The sequence below is a fragment of the Arvicanthis niloticus genome, chromosome 3, assembly GCF_011762505.2.
Source record: "Arvicanthis niloticus isolate mArvNil1 chromosome 3, mArvNil1.pat.X, whole genome shotgun sequence".
Taxonomy (NCBI): domain Eukaryota; kingdom Metazoa; phylum Chordata; class Mammalia; order Rodentia; family Muridae; genus Arvicanthis; species Arvicanthis niloticus.
This window is the reverse complement of record NC_047660.1, coordinates 21,027,761-21,052,175: the sequence shown is the minus strand read 5'-3', so window position 1 is coordinate 21,052,175 and position 24,415 is coordinate 21,027,761. Positions and strand designations below refer to the sequence as shown.

The window sequence follows — 24,415 nt, the reverse complement described above, 5'->3', positions numbered from 1 at the left end:
AACCTAATGCAGTGGAAACTCCTAGAACCTATGTGCATGAGCCTAGTGAAGACTCTAGTAATGGAGACTATGGAGCCTGAACTGGTCATCTTGAGTAACCAGGCAAGGCTCCCAGTGGTGGGACTGGTACATCAACCCAGACACAAAACCTTGGCCCTGCAACCTGTCCTGCCTGCAAGATATGCTGAGGCAATGGTGGCTCATAGCTTGTGAGAGTTACCAACCAAGGACTGCTCTAACTTATGGCCCAAGCCAAGAGAGAGATCCCATGTCCCACACTGACTGCCTAGATGGTCAGGAACTGAAAGCTAAATGGTTCAGAGACCTAGGGTAGAACCAAACATGACTGACAAAAAGAAAGCTAATGAAATAATGTCTAATGGCATTCTGTTATACTCACCGATCAGTGCCCAGACTAATTGCCCTCACAGAAGCTTCCTCCTCTGGCAGCTAACGGAAGCAGACATAGAGACCTACATCCAAATATTAGGTGAAGCTCAGCTCAGGAAACCCCAAAGAAGAGAGGGAGGAAGGACTAAAGGAGCCAGAGGGGTTGCAGACAGCAGGAGAGCGAGGTTCATAGGGGCTCACAGACACTGAAGTAGCATCCACGGAATCGGCATGAGTCTGCACTAGGCCCTCTGCAGACATGCTGCAGTTTAGCTTAGGGTGTCTGTGGGACTCCTAACAGTAGCAATGGGAATGTCTGATTCTGTGGCCTTCTCAGGACCCTTTTCTTCCCACTAGGTCGCCTTGTCCAGCCTTAATATGAGGGTTTCTGCCTAATCTTATTGCATCTTGTTATATCGTATTTGGTTGGCATCATTGGGAGGCCACTTTTCTGAAGGGAAATGGAGGATCAGTGGATCTCAGAGAGGTGTGGGAGAGTTGGTGGGGGGACAAACTGGGAGGAGTGGATGAAGGTGAAGCTGTGGTTGGGATGTATTATATCAGAGAATACATAAAAAGAAAAAAAGAAATAAAAAATAAAATCAAATCTCTGTATCAGCTTTATTCAGAATAGCCCAGCCTTAAAACAGGATGGCCCATCTGCAGTAAATAAATAAATGAATAAATAAATAAATAAAACAAAAGGTAAATAAATTATGGTACACATATCGAGGAATAAAAACATTAAACATCTGTTACAGTGTAACAACATGACTACCTCCCAAACAATACACTGAGAAAAATAAGCCAACGTGAAACAGTGCATAGCAGACAGTTCTGTTTATTCAAGGCTCAGACAAAGGCAGTACTTACCTATGGTGAGAAACTCAAAGTCATGGTGGAGAAGGAAGAATGGGAATGTGCCAGAAAAGGGTCAGGAGAGTGTGAGAATTCTTCCCTGTGTTAATACAGATGATGGCAAGTAACACATAATACTCCACTGTTTAAGATTTCAATTAGAAAGTAGCCAATTTATATGTCAACAAATACAGACCTCAGGCCTAAACCAGGGTTCTTCACCCTCTGTGTGGTTGATATTTTATTACAGAGCATTTTGGTGGGAGATCGCACTATCCAACCTGAAAGGGTTAGTATTACTGTAATCTGTCTATTAATTAAATGGCTTAGCTGCAGCCACCCTGGTTTGACATCCACAAGTGTCTCCAGATATTGCCAGTTGTCCCCTGGGGAATAAAATCACCCCTCATTGAAAATCAAACTACTAGTTTAGTTAGAAGAGTATCCTGTAATACCTCTCAAGGTAAAAGCCAGAGTACAGTCAGACCATGGCATAGAAATTACATGCTAGAATCCTTGACCTGCAAGAACTTAAGCCTTTCATTAGACACAGATGATATTTACCCCAGGCTGCCCAAGCAAAAGTGCCTAGGATGCTTATAAACACAAATTCCTAGGAACTTGCCCTGGAGATGTAGTTTTGATAGGGTATAGGGTAGGTCCTAGAAAACTCAACTGTTCAACAAGCTCCTAAGATTAATATATCCACCCATATATACATACTAGGTAGGTGTATAAACATATGAGAGACAATAGAAAACAGATGGACAGACAGACAGATATACATACATACCTACATACATACATGCATACATACATACAAAGATGATAGATAGATAGATAGATAGATAGATAGATAGATAGATAGATAGATAGATAGATAGATAGAAGCAATTCTGGAAACAGAACGTTCAACTATTCTATTTAATGTAGAAAATATTTTGACAATGCATGACAAATGTTGAACAATTCCACAAGCACAAACATGATTACTTTTTGTTTCACGACTTAAACATATAGAGAACTTTACTAAAGCTGAGATAATTGACAGGACTTGTCTGATACTGAGAGATTAGAATCTCAAGAGACTTACACCCCATCTCCCACCAAGGGGCCTGAGAAACTAAGGAGTCTCTAGGTATCACAGCTTTCCCTTGACACAGGACCTTAGAAAGAGAAAGCACAGCAGACATTCAAACTGCATCCTTGCTTCCTAATAATATCCTTCCAGCCTCAACAATCTATTTACAGCCACCTCTGCCCTATCAGCTGTCACAATCTGTGCCTGCTGTGGTTCCCGATTTCCACTAGTTAACCTAATTATCAGCTTCCATGTCTGGCAAACTGCTTTCCCTAGCAGGCCTGAGGCTGGCCATGCTGTGGTGGCTCCAGTCCCAGCAGGAAGTTGACCTGTGTTTTTGCAATGCCTTAGCCTCAAGGTCATGTTCTTTCCACTGATGCTTTGTGTCTTATTCTCCACTGCTCTTCAAGCCTCCTTGCCTTCCCCCAGCATTTCACTCCCATCCCCCATGGGCTAGTCTATTTTCTCATCCACTGCTTCACCCGTGTCTGCTCCACGATGCCCAATTGTTTGCCTGGAGTTGCCTTGGGTTCCCTTATGTTTTACACCTGGCCACTGCAGCCCAATAATAACAAATATAACGATAAAGGCTGAAGTGACAAATAATGGCACAAGCCTATAATCCCAGCACTCAGGAAATGGGGAGACCCCATCCCCCAAAAGACTATATTGCTTTCATGTGAGCATTTTCCTCAGGTACTATGCTAAGGGCATCAAAGGAATATTAACATTTCGCCATGATTCTGTGACACGAGTACCAATATCTCTACAAATGCAGAAAGAACGAATTAGTTACTCTTCTCATTGCTGAAACAAAAAACAAAATCAGATAAAAGCCACCTGTGAAAGGAAGTTTGTTTTGGCTCCTGGCTGGAGGGGATAGTCTCTGAAGGCAGGAAGGCATGGCGGCTGGAGCCTGAGGTCACATTGAATCTACAGTGAGGAGACAGAGAAGTAAACACTGGCACTTACCTCACTTTCTTCTTCAGTCTAGGACCAAGGCCTGTGAGATGGTGACATTGCCCATATTCAGGGTGGGTCTTCCCTCCTAGAAAATCCTAGAGGTGTGTCTCCAAGATGATTCTAAATCCACTAATGTTGATAACAAAGGTTACCACCATAAAGAGTTAGATCAACCTTCTGACTAGGTCTCCAGACTCCAGATGGTACTCTGGCACAGTCACGCTTTTCCAAAGCACGTGTGACCCTGTACCTTCTGACAGACCAGAGAAATTGAGTAAACAGAACTGCAGTTTGGGGTGGCGAGCAAGCTGAAAAGCTGGGGAGCCAGGGGAAGGAGCTCGGGGATTCCCTAAGACACTGCAGTTGGCAGAAGAAAGGAGAACAGGGCTGAAGGAAGTAGCTAAGCCAAGTCACCCCACAGGTGACCACAGAGTCTTACAGACTGCACAAAGCAGCCATAGAGGATGAAGGGCATCTAGTCACGGTGTGCACTCCTGGAAGCCAGTAGCTTGCACACAATGACTCTAATCATTCTCCTCGATGTGTAGAGGGGACCAGCAAGCTCAAAATCTGCTCAGTCACTTGTTCTCGCTGTTGTGTGTTTTACCTGTTAAGAGTCTGCGATACATTCTGACATGAACAGCAATGTGAACAGTAACTTAAGAAATTTCCGGGTGGTGGTGGTGCACACCTTTAATCCCAGCACTTGGGAGGCAGACACAGGTGGATTTCTGAGTTCGAGGCCAGCCTGGTCTACAGAGTGAGTTCCAGGACAGCCAGGGCTACACAGAGAAACCCTGTCTCGAAAAACAAAACAAAACAAAAAAACAGAAATTAAAGAGTGTCTGTGCTGCTCTGTCCCTGGCCTCATTCACGAAAGAACTACAAGCGAGGGGCCGTCTGCGGATTGCAATCACATGCTACCCACTGCACGTTTTCTGTGAATGAAGGAGCTATAAATCACTTTAATAACACAGATTTGAAAAATGACTAGGTGCCATAAACTTCTCGCTTCATCAAGATGTTCTGGCAAAGTAGTATGATTACATTTCTAAGCAACTTGGAAAGCACTACAGTGACACTAATAGAACTTTTTGACTTGATTGAACCCATAAGTGTCAGGTTCTTTCTAAAACATTGAAAATGACAGGGAATGAAATAAAAAGCACTACCATAGAATTTTCCCAATCATTTAGTTCTACACTTTAAGCTACATTAGAAGATTCATTTAGAATGTAACTCTACCAAAAAAAAATTAATTATTTATCTTTTGTCCCTAAATTCCTGAAACACACACACACACATATCCACATTCCTTGAGACCAATTGCTGGTCTATTTAAATAGAGAGCACCCCCAACAAAGTACCTTTTTCCCCCAGGTTACCTCATAACTATCATGAGTTTATGCCTTCTCCAGTGTGTCTGTCAACCCATCTCTGCAGAAATCACTTAAACACTGTATTTCTGGCTGCTAGCTTACTCATCTTAAATTTAATTAGTCACAGCCAATACTTGCTAGGGCTGTGGGACTGCTGACAAAGGAGCTGGGTGGCAAAGGTGACAAAGACACTGACAGTTGTAGCGTCCTCATGGCTCTCCTTAATGAGTGAACAAAGATTAACTTCTAAAATTCCTATGCTGATACCGCTGACACCAGTACTGTCTTGATTATTCTCCTATCAGCTAATCTGTAAATACCCAGACCAGTTTCATTTTTGGATCATGAAAATTTCAGAAGAACTGCGTTCGACACGGTGAGGTTCCACGTGACATCCCCTTCAAAATATATCAGTAATGAGAACAATGCTGTGGCTGATATCTTGCTTGCTTCCTGGCAAACAGAAACCCATGGTAAGTGGATAGCCTAGTACTTTATAGATAGAAGAGTTAATATGTTACATGCTTGGATCCTCAGAAAAGATAGAACTCCCATATGATCCCGCTACACCATTCCTGGGAATATAGCCAAGGATATCCAAGTCAGTAAGTATATCGCAGAGATACCTGCATATCTTTGTGCTATGCACAATAGCAAGTTGTAGAACCAGCCTAGATGCCCATCAACTAATGAATAGATGAAGAAAACATGGCATACATACACAGTAGAGTTTTATTCAACCAAAAAAATATGAAATTACGTCATTTTCAAGAAAATAAATGGAACTGGAGATCATCATGTTAAGCAAAATAAGCCAGACTCAGAAAAGCAAAGTAGTGTGTTTTATCTGATACACAGTACAGAACCAAGTTTAAAGCAGTGGGGAACTATTTGAGAATAACAAGGGAAGCAGAAGGAAGGGAGCCAGTGAAAATGGGCAACATGATTTTATCATTCATATATATGAATATCATATCATATATATATGAATATGTATATCACATATATGTATATATATTACATGTATATATGTATTAAAGTAACAATCAAGCTCATTGCTTTATATAATCAATATACATTAAATTTGAAAAACATATTGCTTTCTCTTTTTAGATCTCATATTTTTTCTTCCCTTCACTCATACACAACCTAGAAGGGTGGAGAGAAATAAGAAAGAGAGGGAGGAGGAGGAGGAGAAAAGATGGGAAGAGCAGAAGGGGAGAAGAAAGAAGAGGGGAGAGGAAAGATGTGGCAAAGCAGAGTTAAGTATCCCTCACCTCACATGATCACACACACACACACACACACACACACACACAGAGAGTACACATGCAGGTCAGGAGGGATGGGCATATCACTGCTGCTAACATGAAGTTGTCTCACTTTAACAGGGAGAACCCTTGATCTTGCCTCTAAAGCCTGTTTGTCCTCCATCCCCTAAGCAGCTTCATCCCTGTAAAGGGCACTGAATCTGCCCAACACTGAAAACTTAGCAAACCTGGGAGCAATCCTTAATGGACATCCCCACAAACGGCTTCCTCTCACCCACTTCTTGCTTTTAAAGGCTACAAACAGCCAGAAACCAACTGGAGAAATGTCTAGGAGGGTAGTAATCAGATTTGGTTCACCAAGAGTCAAATCCAGTTTACTCCAGTCTCTCCCTTGTGTTATCAACATCTTCACTCTAGGGTTACAGCAGCCCTGGGCCAGAGCCACTCAATTGATTAAGAAAGTGGGATTTGTTTTGTTTTGTTGGTGTTTGGAGTTGTTGTTGTTTTCTCTTTTTACTTTTTTTTCTTTAGTGTGTGTGTGTGTGTGTGTGTGTGTGTGTGTGTGTGTGTGTGTGTGCTGTCTTGAATCTGGTTTCCTGTGTATATCAATGGTTCAGTATCAGGACCCCTTCCTGTTTCTAGTTTCAGCTACCCATAACCTGCTACAGTCCAAATATTATATGGTTAATCTTGAAATAAGTTCTAAGTTTTCAACAACATGCCCTTTGGAATAGGTTAATAAAATATCAAGCTGTCACGACTGTCTGCCTGAAAGCATTTCTTTGCCCAATGTATACACAATGTATACACTACCCATACTTTGGGTCCCTGCACAGTTGTGGTTAAACTATTGTGGTGCTTCTGGTCAAAGAGTACTTATTTTGTGAAACAATGGAGGAGTGACGTTTGCAACTTGGTTCTGCCAAAGAGAAGCCCTGTAAGTGAAATGGAGAAAATACTAAGTTCAATAAGGAAAGGGGTGAGGTCATGTAATCAAGTTATTCTGAGAGTCAGTCTTCCAATTTTCTGAGGAACTTCAGGATTGATTTCCAGAGTAGTTGTACCAGCTTGCAATCCCACCAGCAATAAAAGAGTGTTCCTCTTTCTCTACATCCTCACCAGCATCAGCTGCCACTTGAGTTATTGATCTTAGCCATTTTGATAGGTGTGAGGTGGAATCTCAGGGCTGTTTTGATTTGCATTTCTCTGAAGACTAAGAACTTTGAACATGTCTTTAGGTGCTTCTCGGCCATTCGAGATTCTTCTGTTGTGAATTCTCTTTTTTAGCTCTGTACCACATTTTTTTTAAAGATTTATTTATTTCATGTATGCGAGTACACTGTTGCTGTCTTCAGACACACCAGAAAAGGGCTTCAGATCCTATTATAGATGGTTGTGAGCCACCATGTGGTTGTTGGGAATTGAACTCAGGACCTCTGGAAGAGCAGTCAGTGCTCTTCACCACTGAGCCATCTCTCCAGACCTGTACCACATTTTTTTAATTGGGTTATTTGATTTTTTTTTTTTTTGGAGGTTAATTTCTTGAGTTCTTTATATATTTTGGATATTAGCCCTCTGTCAGATATAGGGTTAGTGAAGATTTTTTTCCTAATTTCTAGGTTGCTCACTTGTCTGATTGATGGTGTCTTTTGCCTTACAGAAGCTTTTCGGTTTCATGAGGTCCCATTTATTGATTGTTGATCTTAGAGCCTGAACCACTGGTGTTCTGTTCAGGAAAGTTTCCCTTGTGCCAATATGTTCAAGGCTCTTTCCACTTTCTCTTCTATAAAATTCAATGTATCTGGTTTTACATTAAGGTCTTTGATCCGCCTGAACTTGAGTTTTCTGCAAGGTGATAAATACGGATCTATTTTCATTCTTCTACATACAGACAGCCAATTAGAACAGCACCATTTAGATGCTTTCTTTTTTCCACTGTAGGTTTTTGGCTTCTTTATCAAAGATCAAGTGTCCGTAGGCATGCGGGTTTACATCTGGGTCTTCTGGATGCACAGCAATGCAGGAACTTGCTCAGAGCCACAAGTAGTAAAGCTGAAAAGTCCTAGAAGCTAGATCCCAAGCCACAGCCCTCAGCTGCCACAGATTTGCTTAGTTGTTTGCTTGTCTGTCTCATTGCTCAAACTGTCAGATCCATGGAGTAAGGGTTGCACGCATGCTCCCTGTTTAGTGTTGAACGCACCATCAGTCACATAGGAAACATCCCAAGCAACGACAGCAACAAAATGACTGAAGGACTAGGACATGAACGAATGAGGTAGTGAGCAAAGGATCAACTAGAAAAATCTTCTTTCTATAATCACACAATCCACCATATCACATGACTGATTACAGAAGGCTCTGTCCTGGGTACCGATGTCCTACCATTGTCCACCAAGGTCCGCCCTAACTTCTCTGGTTAGAGATCCATACCTGTGGCATCTAGTAAAAAGAATCTGTTTTATCCTTGGCTTCATCAACAAACATGGTTAATTCAGTCTGAGGCAGAACACTGTGAACACACTCAGAACAGGAAGTGCTATGAAAGAATACAACCTCACTCCTGGTTTTCTGTATTTACCCTCTCTGCTTTAGGCAAGTGAGTATTTTCTTCGTTAAGACCAAGAACCAAAGGCACAAAACAACTGTAATGTAAAAGTCTGATGAGCATCCAAAAGGAAATTAATGGCTTTTACATCAACAGATGTGTCCGTGTGTCTGCAAAAGTACTATGAATATACAGACCAGAGGTCAGCCTCAGGTGAACTTCCTCAGAACGATACCGAACATCCACCTTGTTTTGTTTTTGAGACAACATCTCTCACCAGCCTGGAATTCACCAATTTGGCAAAGCTGGCTTGCCAGCAAGCCCCAGGGATTTGCTTGTCTGCACCTCCCAGCCCTTGGATTGAAAGAATACAACTCCACTCCTGGCTTTTTTTTAACAAGGGTTCTAAGGAGTCAAAGTCATATCCTAACACTTGCAAGGCAAGCACTTCACTGACAGAGCCCGCTTCCCAGCCTAAATTAGGTGTTTAAATAAACTAATGGATTCAGTGTCCCCACATGAATTAATTTAGTAGATAGAGACATATTTAGAGCATTGTGTTGTAATTCTCTTTCATGATTAGCAATGCAGCTTTTAAAAGAAACCACCTGAAAAACATAAGCAGCAAAAAAAAAAAAAAAAAAAAAAACCCCAAAACCTCATAGCCAACAGGACTTGAAAGTCAAATATCACATGAGGCAATCACACCAGAAAAACTGGTTCCTAAATAAACAGCTAATGCTCTGCACCTCAAATCCAATACTAGCCTGGATCAGATCCCGGATTCAGTATGCACACGGAAACACCTCCATAGAACTGAACTGCAGTCAAAAAGCTAGCCCGGTAGATGAAGCGCCTGCTACCAGGCCTGATGACCTGAATTTGATCTCCAGCACACGTAGTGGAAGGGACAGAACTCCCACACGTTGTCCCACTGACTTCCACACTTGCTCCCTGGCAAGCACTTGCATGTGCTCACACACAATCATCAATCAATCAATCAATCACTTTGTTTAAAAGAAATGAATTGTGAGTTTATCCTCCACTCCAGGGGTATAAGGAAATAATAGTTCTAGGAAAAAATGGCAAATATGTTATGTGTTTACCCTGGTGCCTTAATAAGGAGCTGTATTATGCTGTTTCAAATAGTGTACCACCAATAAAGTCTGTGTCCTCCGGCCAGACTTATTAATGCAGGCTAGGTTTCAAAGACTACTTCAGTCATTACAAATGACAACTTGTGCAACAGAGAAACATATATCCAAGACACACACTTCATCATCATAGTAAAAGAGAAAGCTGCTTAGAACTGATAGTTAATCTGTCATCATCTGTCAACTTGGTTGGACTGAGAGGAGGATGAATAGATCACACCTTTGTATGCACCCAGAAGGGTTGTGTTCAGGCTTCCCTGGATCACAAGGGCTCTGATCTAATGAATGGCATAATACACTGACAGATTCAAAACTGGAATAGACCGTTGAGAAGGAGAAGCCTAGGTCCTGGGTACAGGAGGTGTGTCCTTGAAGGGTGTATCTTGACCTTGGCCCCTTTCCAATCCTCCTCTTCCTGGTCTCCATCAGGTGAACAAGGTTACTCTACCATCCTAGTCCTCCATGACGCATCTGCCTTCCCAAAGGCCTGAAAGCAAAGGAGGCATCTGGCCATGGACTAAAACCCTGACCCAAAATTAATCCTTCCTCTGGGTTGTGATCATCTGAGGGACGTTGTCATGGCAACAGCGCTGTGACTAATACAGAGCCCATTATATGACAGAGTCTCCTGCCCCTTGCAAGGGTCCCCATCCTGAAGAAGTGTAGGCATGAGTGTTCCTCAGAAGTAGACAGACTAGAAGGAAGAGAAAATGCCCTTCATGAAGGGGATGGAATTAGAAGGAGGGGCCCGTGCTTATACCTTTAGGAAGAGAGAAAGGAGAAAGAGGAGGAGGGAGTCTTTCAAATTTAGCCTATGAAATGTTTTCAGAATGTCCTTAGACTACTTATTTAAGATGTGATTGGCTCATGCTTACAATTACAAGTGTAAGAGAATTACAAGTTTAAGGCCAGACTGGGCTACCTAGTAAGACCCTGTCTCGAGAATATTTCTAAGTTTTCATTTTAAAACATGCTTCATAATCCCACTTGACATTATGTGGTATAATTTCTCTAAAATAAGTATCCATGTGGGATAATACTATTGTACAAACACGCTACAATTGGCATCTGTTGAAGATGACAACTAACACGGAGACGTGTAGGACCACGCGCGTACTCTTGCCTGTGGTCAGCAAGCCCGAGCTATGGATTTAGTCTCCTGAAGACAGGGAGCAGTTCATGCTCATTGGATTGGAATGAACTCCTCCTACTAAACTAGGTCCTGGTCACACAACCATGAACAGACAGGAGCTCCCAGCACGGAGCTTGCATTCCACAGGTGGGGTAGCCAAAAAAAAAAAAAAAAAAAAAAAAAAAAGCCATCAAAACAATGTCTAAGTGTCAAAGGGAAAACAAACATCTGACACAGAAATGGAAAGCTAAGGTTCTACCCTGCATCAGCTAGACATTCACTGGAACCCAGTCTGAGGAAGTGGCATTTGTCACTTAAGCAAAAAACTGAAGGGGCGAGGAGCTAAGCCAGCAAAAAATAGGAAGCATGAGGAGGCTTTGAAATTATCTAAGGACCAGACTTGTTTTGAATAGGACAGCCAACCTGCACGTCAGAATCAGGGAGTATACAGATGAACGAGGTTCTCTGAGCCAAGACGTGAAAGAATGTGCATATGGCCTGAGTTCAAAGGGCCTGACTTATGCTTTGAAAGGACCACTCCCACAGCTCCTCGGAAGAACGCTGGGTGAAGAAGGACAAGAGTAGAGATACAGTCTCTGAAAAGATCACAGTTCTTACACCCAAGCGGAAGTAATGATAAGTAGAGGCATGTGAGCATATTGCAAATAATTCCAGCGGGGCTGGGTGGGTGGCTCGATTGGTGAGGTGCCTGTCTTGAAAGCATGAGGAGTCAAGTTCAACCCTGAGCATCCATGTAAAAAAGCCAGGCATAGTGACACGCACACACCCACATTCCCAGACCCAGGGAGACACAGGACAATCCCTGAGGTGTGAGGCCTGTCAGTCTGCCTATAATTGGTGATCTGTAAGTTCAGTGAGAGTCCCTGTCTTTAAAATTAAACAAACAAATAAATGGAGGGGCTGTAGAGATGCATCGGCAGTTATGATCAACAGTTGCTCCTGCACAGGGCCAGGATTCAGTTCCCAACACCCACACTGTGGCTCGCAACCATTGTAACTCGAGTTCCAAGGGATCCTATGCCCTCTTCTGACTTCTGAGGACACTGGGCATGCCTGTGATATACATACATACATCCAAGCAAAACACTCGTGCACATAAAAGATAAAATAAGTAAAGCTAAAGAAAATAAAATGGAGGATGACTGAAGACACTGAATGTCGACCTCAAGTCTACAGGGCATGTGAGACCTTGTTACCAGACAGGCATAAGGATGGTAAGGTTGAATGAGTTCAAACCCCAGCAATCTCAGGATTGAGAGTGGCCAGAGTGAAGCCATTCCCTACCTGCCTCTGCCTGCTCTGGAACATGTAACCATGACATCTATGGGCACTGGGTCACGTAGCAGAAACGCCTGGAGTTCTCCATGCTAATGTGGAATCTATATAACCACAATGGTAGGAGCTCGCCTCGCACGAACAAGCAAGCCACTGGGTTTAGTTCAGAGTACTTAACAAAAAGAATAAACAAGTAACTTTTGGCCAACATGTCAGATTGGATCTACTATCCTAGCACTAGAGAAGATGAGTCAGGAGGCTCTCCAGTTTGGGGCCAGTGTGTCCTGTTGTACACAGCCAAACTCTGTCTTAATGAAAACAAAACAAAACAAAACAAAACGCCTTGGAGGCAGAGTTGATGACTTGCCTTGAGGACCAAAAGCAGGAAGTGAAAAGTAGGACTCAAGTGTAATTCCTACTTCTCCATGCATCAACAATTACAAACTCAAGTGCAAGCCCCTTAATACAGCCCCTTGTGTTGTGTTGACCCAACCATAAAATTATTTCATTACTACTTCACAACTGTCATTTTGCTGCTGCTTTGAATCTTAATGTAAATATCTCTGTTGTCCAGTGGTCTTAGGCAACCCCTGTGAAAGGGCTGGTCAACCCCCAGGTTGTGATTTACAGCCTGAAAAGATAAGGCAGGGCTACAACTAAGTACAGTACCATCAATAAAAACTCACAAAATGGTTGTTGGAGCATACATGAAACTTGGGATCTTCCAGATACTTGGGGAAATCACTGGAGCCTAGGTTTCACTTCTGTAGAACAGAGATTCTTTTTTTTTTTTAATTTTATTTTATATTTTATTTACATTTAAGATGCCATCCCCTTTCCACATTTCCCCTCCCTAGAACACCCCTATCCCATGCCCCCCCTTTCCTTTTTGCTTTTATACGATTTTTTTAAAATGTTAATCAAAGGATTTATAAGTTTGGTAATGCTCAATCAGAAGCGTAACCCAATACCCAACCTAGATATAAAAACCATCTTTGACTGGTGGAGACACGTGAACATCTGCTTCCATGCCCCCTCTCTCTTTCTCTCTCTCATCACCTAGCTTCTCCTCTTCATCTTCTCTCCTTACTCCATCTCTTCCTCTCAGTACTCCTTCCCACTTAGCTCCTCCTACATATCACTCTTCCTGTTAAAATAAAACTTTTCTCTCAAAATACAATTAGAGCATACTTATTCCTAATTGTACCAGTGAGGTACAAGATAGTCCTAATACCCAGTCCATCATTTTTAGAACAGAGATTCTTAATGCCTATTCTTTAGTAAGATTGTCTGAGAGCAAATGCTTGCAAACATCTTGGCTTCTGTCACAAGAGTTTCCTCAGATGTTAAGATGGGCTTAAGAAGACGGGGATGCAGAGCAGTTGGTAGACTTCCCTGGGGTGTACAAAGCCCTGGGTTTGATCCCCAGTGGTGGCTCACACAATATCCCCAGCTCTAGGGAGGGAGAGACAAGAAAATCAAGAGTTCAAAGTGTGTTGGAAGTCAGCCTAGACTATGTGACCCTCTGTCTCGTGTTTTCATTCTACTTAATTAAAATTAACAATCACAAACTTATATATCCTCTGTAAATTTCCAACAGAACCGTTCTATGTCAATTATTTCCCAGATTCCCTAATCAAATATAAACGTACTTGTTGGTAACTTTTATTTCTGCAAATATTAATGCATTTTTGTTATCGCAACAGAAAGCAGTTAACAGATTTTTATTATCTCAACAGAGAGATGGAAGACACCCAGAGGCCCATCTGCCATGTGACTTGCCCACAGATGTGCTGGATAGATGGGACAGTGAGAGAAGCAGAACAATTTGAACACTACGAATAGAGGCGAAACTGGAGACGAAGGTTGAGCGAACAGCCTTATGTGAGTAGACTGCCCTGCCACCTAAGGCCATGGTGAAGTTCTGTCCAGCGGTACCACTGACCGCCATGCCTGGGACCATGGCTGTACGGCAGTAGAAGTCTATGTCAATGTCTGTGGCTAATAATTCCACCAAAGGCCATGCAGATGTCCCTGGTTTGGGCTGCTGCCTGGGACCATGTTGATATCCCAGGACTGAGCAGAGATGGCCCCACCCTCTTTAAGTCCTGGGTGCAGGCCCTGCACCTCACCTGGGCAACACAGTAGGGCTGACCCTGGGGAGCAGACCCAAGGGCGTTGAGCACCCAGGAGAGCTGACCCAACCACACCCCTGTAGTGTGGTGATGGCATGGACTTGGGAGAAATGCCATCATTCACCACCCCACCCCACCTGTGGCAGGCAGGACAGATGGATCATGAGAAAAGGAGAGCTGACCCCGCCTCTCCCCAGCAGCAGCCCTCAGGAAAGCCGGCTGTGGACCTCGCCACGGTAGCACAGTAGAGCTGGGTCTGGTGGCGTGGGCATAGGTGAGCTGGCCCCAAAGGCATGAGAGTGGGAGAGCTGTCACCCTTGCCAGCTCTGGCATTGGGTGAACTAACTAGGGCAGTCCTGGAGAGCTTTCACTGGTGTGAGTGCAGGAGAGATGGCAGTATGACCAACTCAGCTACCACCCAGACCCAGATCCAGGGCTTTGAGTTGGCTCACCCCAATATCTACTTCATCTGTGAACTCCTGGAGTAGGTGCAGGGGCTGCTCCTACAGACCCAAAGCGGCAGGATCTCTATCACACAGGGTAACAACAGGATATCCAAAAGAAGTCCCGTGAGGCTCTCGTACAGACAAGTAGTAGAAACCAGAGGCCTCGAACTAGACCAGGAGTGCATTACCATGAACATTTGCAAGTAAAGACATGTGGACCAAAAGAGTGTAACTGTGGATACACCATGACACACCACTGCTTCCAGGATGAGACTTTTTGTTTTGTTTCTTTATTAATTTTATTTATTTAATTACTTTGGGTTTTTTTTTTTATTTTATTTTCAGGGAAGGTTGCAAGGGTGAAGGGCAAATACAAAGGAACAGAGAGGTGAGTGGGATAAGGGTGCATGATGTGAAATTCATGAAGAATCAATAATAAGCTAAAAAAAAAAAATAACAGTGTTGGGGTGTGCATCCAGATCCATCCACCATCCGCCATGTCAATAAACCGGTTTTGGAAACCCCCAAAAAACAGTGTTCATATATAAACTATATTGCCACGCTTTTCTTACTATTTTAAAATTACTACTAGAAACTAAAGATCTGTCTCTGTAACCTGACTTAATTCAGACAAAAGAATTTATGAAAAAGTTAAAGAAGGATTCAGGCTCACCACCATATGTAGGCTGAGAGGGCCTATTTATATTGACATCAATACTGCATAAGTATTTTTTACAAATTTAATAAGCACATTTAACTGAGGACATTTTAACATAAGTAAGAAAACGCAGCAACAACATATAGAACATAAGCACTACGGACAAAGAGGCAGGCTTATCTATGTGAGTTCAAGACCAGCCTAGTCTATGAGTGAGTTCCAGGAAAGCCAGGGCTACACAGAGAGAAACCCTGTCTCAAAATTAATTAATTAATTAGTTAATTAACTTCACCTCCTAACTGATTTGTCCACTCATTTTACAATGGGGTATATGGGACCTTAATGAAACGGGACACTAAAGCAATCACCCGAATTTTTTACTCTTAAATTTATATGGTTATTGCCTTTAAGTGTATGTCTGCGTAGGGGCATCGCACATGAATCCAGACAGCGTCGAGGAGTGTTGATTCCCTTGAGACAGGAAGTGCGGGTGGTTGAGTGCTGCCTGATGTGCGTGCTAGAAATCAAGGTCTGGTCCTCTAGAAGAGCAGTGTGTGCTCTTAACCGCTGGGCCAAGCGTTTTTAACAAGACAATGACCTTAAAAGGAAGGAAGAGGAAATGGAAAAAGGACAGAATACACAAGGCCCTTCTAACAATTTTCAGACTGGACACCCTCTTACCATGCACAGCTGTATTCCTTTTCAGCCTGATTGTCTGCAGGGCTGACATATAAGACACGCTGAGACATTTCTTACTCTATCTTTTGTTTCAGAAACAAGTGGCACACTAGATAATGGGGGGGGGGGGGAGGAATCACTGAAGTCATCAGTGTCTTCACGAAGTAATGATTTCACTCCACGGATGGGGAAGATAGCATTTGACTAGAGTTTGTCTTGCTGAATACTATTGTAGATCAGGATGCAACTAAGGAATGTCTCAGTTTTTGTACAAACTAACATAATTTGACACTGAAATATATCCCTCATCTCACCTGACCACCCAGGAGAACAAGTTCGAGCCTTCTCGTCCACCTCCACTACTGAAAGCTTTCGGCTGGAGGAGAACCTTCCCATTCAGCACATCCATGGGCTTAAGGGGCCTGTGACTAAGGAAAGAAGCCAGCAAGCTGGAAGATTAAAAGTTTCTGTCAAATCCTCTGCAATCGGATCTTACTTCTCGCCTTCCTTTCAGTCTTTAGCTCTGGAAAAGATGGGAAAGCAACCAAGAGCGAAGAACTGGCCACACAGCCTAATGAGATATATATGAGATATATAACTCCCAATTCTGGAGTCTGGCTATCACCAGGAAGGACTCAGAAGTAGGGAGACCTGTTTAGTAATCCCTTCTGGTGGTGAGGACACGTGCTCCTACTCGGGAGCCTGCATTTTCCAATCGTGAAGCTGGTCCTCAATGGCTGTGGTGGTTCAGATAGGTCCCCTAAGGTAGACTGGGAGAGCACTACGCGCTTCTTATGCTTCTCGTTGTTGTTGTGATTTTGGTTTTGTGTTTTGTTTTGTTTTGTTTTGTTTTGTTTTGTTTTGTTTTGTTTTAAAACAGGGTTTATTTCACTATGTAGCTCTGGCTGGCATAGAACTTACTATGTAGACCAAGCTGGTGGGGAACTTACAGAAATCCGCCTGCCTCTGCCTCCCATGTGCTAGGATTAAAGGTGTGCACCAGCAGTACATACTCGTGACCACCTAACTTAGCCATCTCTCCAGCTCCAACATCTACAGTCTCTAATTCTTACAAATATAGACTGCTTTAATTACTAAAATGTATATAACATTGAAACTTTTTTTTGAAGGGGGGTTTCATATAGTCCAGGCTAGCCTTGAATTTGATATGTAGCCCAAGCTGGCCTTGAATTTGATATGTAGCTGAGGATGACCTCGAGCTCTGATCCTCCCATCTTCATATTCCAAGTGCCAAAACCTTTAGATTTGTACCACCACACTGTGTGTGTGTGGTCCTGGGGGTGGACCCAGGGCTTCGTGCATGCTACCATGCATGCATTCTACAAACTGAACCACGTGCCCAGACCCCAAACTTCCTTTTAAATAAAGAAACTAAAGTAATGTTATACACACACGGTCTCTTTTTGAAAGGAGGTAAAGATGCCTATTTGCAGATTTGACCTCTCTGTACTCATAAGAAAGAACCATGTACTCCATAACCCAATTTATGCCGATGGGATCTGTAAAGAGTTTGCACGGACAGATTGTTTTCTAATGTAGCATGCTAAAGCTGACAGTCCGTCCATGCTAAGAGGCTGGCGCAGATAGGGACTACTGGACCCACCTTAACCTCCTCCTCATCTCTCTTTGCACCTGAAAGGCCTGAACACATTAAGTCTTTCCAGCCAAGTGCTTTTTCTGACACACATTCTCAACCCCAAGGGAGGAAGAGGTGTGAAGCCAGAGGGCATATCACCATGGCAACTCCCCACAACAGGCACAAGCTATACTCAGCACTCCCATCTCTGAGATCACATGGAGGTCCACCCTCAGAAAAGACATGTGAGCAGATATTCTGTAAAACATTAGCCTTTACTGTCAGACAAGCCTCCAAGTCAGTGGCCCATTACAGAGAATGTAAACTCTGTAGTTAGCTGCCCTGAATGTGAAGGCCATTCTGTCTTACGCAGCCCAGGTGCTTGTTACGCATGGGTGGTTGGTCCGCTTGCTGGTGGTGTTCTCTTTAACAATAAGAGCTATCCCAAATCAATAAACTATATGGTCATCCTCAAGCCAGATGCACATCAGAAAAGGGACAGGCTTGGGAGACAAAGGAAGGCATGTGTACTGAAGATGTTTGCACACCCACTGATCTAGGCTGCCTTGTGGTCTTTGCTCAGTGAATGCAGGAGAGAGTAGGTTCCCCTCAGCAAAGAGCTAGAATCTCCCTTTCAAATAAAGAACGTGGGACAAAGCAATCAGGAATCCCTTTCCACTGCAAAGGCACCCAGAACCTTAGCCTACTCTGTATGAAGCAAGCCCTTGGATGATAAAACTGTTGATCGTGTCAGCACGTCTGGCTGAAGAGTCACTGCGTTAGAGCATGTTCATTGTAAATTCTGCAAAGACAGTTGTCCCAACATTGCCCACTTGAAGGGTCATATGCCGTCAACTGAGGTGTACAGGGAAATACGGCAAATGGTTTCAACGACTGAATTCACCAATTTCCCAAATATTTATATTTGGTGGAAATTGGGAGCTATCTGAAACCAAACCATCTGTGTACTGCTTGATCCAAAGAGGGTTCTTAAGTGTTTAAAATATTTACCAATGCTTTAAAATGTGAAGAGATTGGAGATAGAGATAGAGATAGAGATAGAGATAGAGAGATAGATAGATATAATTTCATCTTTTTCTTGTGAAATCAGAATTTCAATGCGAGCTTGCATCCATTCCTGTAATTTTTCAGACAGAAATGGATTACTCCGCTGAGTACCATGCCGAGAAGGGACACCCCAGTTCAGTTCCCCCTCAGTCCTCACGCAACCCTCTTCTGAGGCACTGGAGTTTAGAACTAATTCTTAACAGAGGTGGTCTCTAAGGAGACCACATCTGGTCCTTCAAATAAAAGATCCTCTGGCAGGAATCTGCTCGGTTCAGAGCAACTAAGAGTATAGCCCTCCCTTGTGTAGTCTATCTTTTATAATATCAGAAGGTGCTATGCAAGCTGCCAAGAGAGGGAAGCAGTAAATTGTCCTACCCAAGTGTGACACCTATGAACCACAACAATGACCTAGAAAGCAAGATATCTGCAATGGTGCACTAGTGGCACTCATATTCTGGAGGTAACCCATAGCAGTCTAGTTGGGTTTAAGGCCCACTTGGGAGTGAAATCATTGGTAATGCTGGAAACCTAGTCAACTACCCAAGGTGAGGAAGGTCATGGATCTCAGAGGCGAACCTACAATGTCACCACTTTAGTAAACCATCATAATTCCTAACTCTGCTCTAATACTGGTCTTCGTGCTGACAATTACTAGATAGTTCTATTAGCTGGCAGTTATCATTGTACCATAGTTCTCACCCACCATCAAAGACAGACACCATTGCAGAAAACCACAACTGGTCAGATGCAGAAAGCAACTGATCATGGGGTACCTACCCCCCATGGATACGGCTAGAATACAACTCCTGCACCTAAAGCTCAGGGAACATCTTGGAAGAGAAGGTGGAGAGACCTGTAAGAGCCACAAGAGCCAGCATCTCGCTGTGACATTGTGTCTCCTGGAATGACAGAGGGGCCACAACAAAGATACCTCAATAATATGGCCGGCTAAACAAGAACAGCAATAAAAACACTAAGGGAGAAGGGGGAGATCTCATAGGGCCCCACCCCTACACAAAGAACTTCAAGCAATTAATAACTGCTGAGAAAGAATTAGTCTTTCCCACATGGCTGTCCTCTGAGAGGCCAAACAAGCAGCTGAGACAGAAGCAAATACTTACAGCCAACCAATGGTCTGAAGTTGGGGACCCCTGTGATTGAATTAGGGAAAGCGTGGAAGAAGTTGAGGAGGAGGGTGACCCTATAGGAAGACCAGCAGTCTCAACTAATCTGGACCCCACCCCATCATCACCCCATCCCCACCCCATCCCCACCCCATCCCCACCCCTGAGATCGATCAGACACTGAACCACAAACTAGGTAGCATACACTAGCTGGTCCAAGGCCCCCGACACATACACAGCAGAGGACTGCCTGGTCTGGCCTCAGTGAGAGAAGATGCACCTAATCCATGAGAGACTTGAGACCTCAGTTAATGGGGAGGGTAGGAAGGGGCAAGAGGGTGTGGGGCATCCTCTTGGATACCAGGGATGAGGAACTGCCAGAGGGCAAAACAGGAGGGAGATAACGACTGGACTGTAAGATTAAAAATAAAAAAAAAATAATAAAAAAAATGAAGGGCATAGGTGTATATGTATGCGTACATACAGTAATCAAAGAAAAAGGCATGGATGTAAGAGACAGTGAAGAGGACATAGGAAGGGCTGGAGGGAGGGGACACAGGAGGGGCTAAAAGGAGGAAGGCAAGGGAAATTATGTAATTATATTTTAATTTAAATTTTTTGTTTCATCTTGGTTTTTTTTGTTGTTGTTGGGGTTTTTGTTTTTGTTTTTTGTTTTGTTGGCCCAGAGTGGCAACACCTGCAAGGAAATGAGCCAGGATACCTCACAGAGCAGATCCAAAGACAAAAAGGTAACATAAACCAGCCAGGGTCACCACAAGTCTCTTAAGGCTCGGAAACTGTAATGTATTCTTCCTATTGCCAGAGCCAGGACGTTGTGTTAGGATACAGTAAAGACAGTGATAATCTTGGGAACTTTCCAATCTCATTTCTGAGTTTTAAATAAATAAGCATAAAATGAACCTCACCGAACCACCCAGGGTAGGGAATTTCAAGTCATTTGTAGGGAAGTATTCTGTTGCAAACATAACAATTAAAATCACCACCAGGAGGCTCAACCCTACACAAGGAACTGCAGGCAGCTGAGGAATGCAGAGTCTTCCCCAGAGACACACAGCAACTGGTCAGCTAATGCCAAATGATCAGCCCTGAAAACATCATACAAGTAACAGCAAGACAGACTTAGCAGTTTGAGTATGTATAGTTTTGATAATACATATCATATCTATCATATTATATATATATGATATATATCATATATTTACATATCAAAACAGTTAAAAAATAGGGCATGAATTTAAAAGAGAGCAAGGAGGGTTGAAGGAAGGAAAGAACATAGGAGGGTTGAAGGAACGAAAGGGTAGTGGGGAATGATGTAATTTTATAATCTCAAACTAAAAGAAATAATAAAAGAAAGTCTAATTGCCCTGTTCACATCACCAGTTCTGGTTGTTTAATCCATTTGTCTCTCTCTCGGGGACTGGTGTGGTAGGCCAAAAGCACTTCCTGTTCTTCAGAGGACCAGTGTCTGCTTCCAGCACCTGACAACCACCTGTACTATAGCTCAAAGGCATCCAAAGCCTTCTTCTGACCTCTTCAAGCACAGGTTTGTGTACACACACACACACACACACACACACACACATAAATAAATACCCTAAAGAAAATTAAAATAAGCAAAAGATTATTTTTTTTCTCTTCTAGGAAGTAATGAAAGAAACTAAAGGCAATTGTCTTTTACTTCAGTTTTGTTATAGGACTTTTGTGGAATGCTAGTATAAACAATATTCTTTTTTCATTATGGAATGAGAATAAAATAAGGACTTATTATAGGATGTTCTTTCAGTCTTAATTTCCCAGCTACCAGAAGAATACCATGTAATAAAACCTGAGGCTTTATTTATTCATTTATGTTTAGTCAGCAAATTATATTTTAAGAAAACAGCACAGGGGTGGGGCTTCAATATTGGAAAGCAAACAAACCCAAGGCGCACACATTTCTTTCCACACTTCTAAGCCTGTTTCCCAAGACACGGTTACTCTAAGTTTATTAAAGCAGTGGTTCTCAACCTTCCTGATGCTGTGTTCCTTTAAAACAGTTCCTTACGTTGTGGTGACCCCAACCATAACATTACTTCGTTACTACTTCATAACTGTGATTTTGTTATTGTTATGAATCCTAATGTAAATATCTGATATGCACGATCTCTGATATGCAACTCCCAGATTGGAAACTACTGCGTTAGATGGACCTGCACCTGCTTATGAAGGAACCCAAGGTTCTATTTACTAAAACACTTCGATTTAGAAAACTCTGGAGAAATACTGGACACTAAGCAAGAAGAGTAGAATACTTTAAAATGGCATTTGAAACCTCCTGGATCACACTAATTTTTAAGTTACTCAAGTATGCATATTTATTGTCTCAGTGGGTGCAAAAACAGCAGAAAGGTCTTCAGACTCCAAATTCGCAGAATCATACTTAGCTGATGACATTCTGGCATTTCTAACTCTTCCCTAGACTGGCCTTGGAAATTATACACCCCCAGGCCCAGATACTTAGAGGTACTTTGGTGACAGTGATGCGCCAGCCAAACAAGTATAAATGCAGGGCTACCGAGACTGAGAACCCGTGCCCCGTGCTCTCTGGCGCTTCCAAGAAACACACACTTGCACACACGCTCACATTGGCGAAAGCCACGCAAGCCATCCAATCACCAGGATCCTCCTGGGATCCGCGCTTTTCCTTGAGTCCTCTGCCGACTTGCCAACTCCTCCTGGGTCCCAAGACCACTCTGAGTCTACTTTCCTCCCTCCTGCTAGGTGCAGCCAGCTGGTCCCGGGGCCAACCCAAATCGCTTTCTCTCCCACCTCCAGATCCCAAAACAGAAAGAGGGGAGCACCCGAGCGCGCCACGTGGAGCGCAAGCCAGCAGCCAGATCCAAGACAGTTCTTAAAGGAGAGGTCCCTGCCTCGCCAGTCCCCGCGGTCCCAGCCCCGCCCTTGGCACTCAAAACTTACCTGGTTAGGGTCCGTGGCGCGGAAAACGTGGCAGGCCATCTGTGACTCGGGGTCGTCGGGCTGTGCCTTGATCAAATAGGCAAAGTAGGTGAGGTCGTGGCTGTTGTGGATGAAGCGGGAGATGTGCTGAGCCTTGTGCTCGAAGATGAACACCCCGGTGTTGGGCTGCACAGCCCCGGAGCCTGCGCCCCCGCCGACCCCAGCACCCGGCGCGGGGACGCAACGCAAGAAGGGGGCGCTGAGTATCAGGAGCACTTCCCGGGCCGCGGGCGCCCCGCAGCCGCCAGCCTCGGGCTTCTGGCTGCGCCGACGGATCTCGGCCATGAGCCAGGGGAGCATGGGCAGCGTGGTCCTGCGATCCAAGCAAGACCCTCCCACGTACCATAGCCGGAAGCGCTTGTCGCCAGGCTTGGTGGTACCTGGCTGCGCTGGGGCACTCGGCTCGGGCTCCAGGGGGTGCGGGAAAGGCTCATCCTGAATGCAGCTAGGCGACTCCATAACTCGCGCCTAGCGAGGGCACCGCGCCCCCAACTCTCACTGTGCAGGAGCGGAGGACACTGCTAACTGTCGCCCCAGGCCCCCGCGCCTGCCGTGGTGCCACCAGCCCTTAAAGTCCGTGCTTCAGAGGCCCTGACCCATGCGACACTTCCCCGGGCGCGGTTCCGAGCCTCCCGCTGCAGCTCAGTGGACTAGCAGGAGACCCAGGCTCACGCGCGCATCCTCCTTCCTGGAGATCGCGCCCCGGGGCCGGTCTGTCCTCCCTCCGCCCGTTTGTCCTCGGGGTCGGGAACCAGGGCAGTCGAGGTCTCCTGCTCCTGTTCCTGCTCCTCCTGCTCCTCCTGCTCCTCCTGCTCCTCCTGCTCCTGCAGCCCGTTGCAGCCGGCGCGCTCGCCCAGCGTTGGCACTGGAAGGCTGGGCGGAGAGTGGAGCTGTGGGCGGGAAGGGGCGACTCGGGGCGGAGCTGACTCCTAGCAGGGTGACCGGCTGTCACCTGGAAGGTCGGGGGTGCCGGCTTGCGGCCCGTTCTGTCCCGAAGAACTACTCCAATGGAAAATAACAAAAACAAACGTGGCCTCGCGCGGGCCGCTCCTGCACCCGCCGACTCTGCAGCCCGGCTCGCTGCTCCTCCTCCAGGGTTCCCGTCCCTCCCTCGCTCCTTCCTTCCTTCCTCCCAGGCTGCTGCTTTAAAGCTGGCTGCTACTCGGCCTCTAGTCCGCGGCCGCAGAGCTCTGCTAAGAAGCTGAGGTCGCCTCCCTGCCTCCTCCTCCTGCCTCCGCCCCTCACCTCGCCTCGGGGGGCAGCCGTGCCCAGACTGGCGAGGGCACTTCCCGGAGCAGCCTGGCCTCTCCCCTCCTGGAGACTCTACTGCCCCCTGGAGAGGGGCCGCTCGCACTAGAGCGCTGGGATTTTGTTTTTGAGCGATTATTTTCTTGGGTTTTATTCTGTCTAAAGCCTGAATCTTACTATGTTCTGCATCCTTTTTCTTAATCTCAAAGACTGTTCAGGTTTTCAATCACAGTTCTATGATAAAATAAATTCCAATATTCACTTTAAATTTTAGCAGTGCTTGATTTGAATCTTCCCATTTCTTAATGCAGCTAACTTCTTAAAATACACAGAAGATAAAGTTCTTTACCTATGCCCATTTCAGAGCTAATGGA

The 24,415-nt window shown here is 44.4% G+C and overlaps 1 protein-coding gene across 3 annotated transcripts in view; it reads right to left on the bottom strand.

The window, feature by feature from the left end:
* Tbc1d4 (TBC1 domain family member 4) overlaps positions 1-24,042 on the bottom strand; it is a 162,107-nt gene extending 138,065 nt beyond the window's left edge. The window contains exon 1 of one of the 3 annotated variants that reach the window (XM_076930630.1): positions 22,755-24,042. In XM_076930630.1, coding sequence (XP_076786745.1) covers positions 22,755-23,252 — 498 coding nt within the window. In that variant the 5' untranslated portion in view covers positions 23,253-24,042. The remainder of the gene's footprint in view (positions 1-22,754) is intronic. The other 2 variants (XM_076930629.1, XM_034498948.2) reach the window with 2 other exon arrangements.
* Positions 24,043-24,415: the final 373 nt, after the last annotated feature.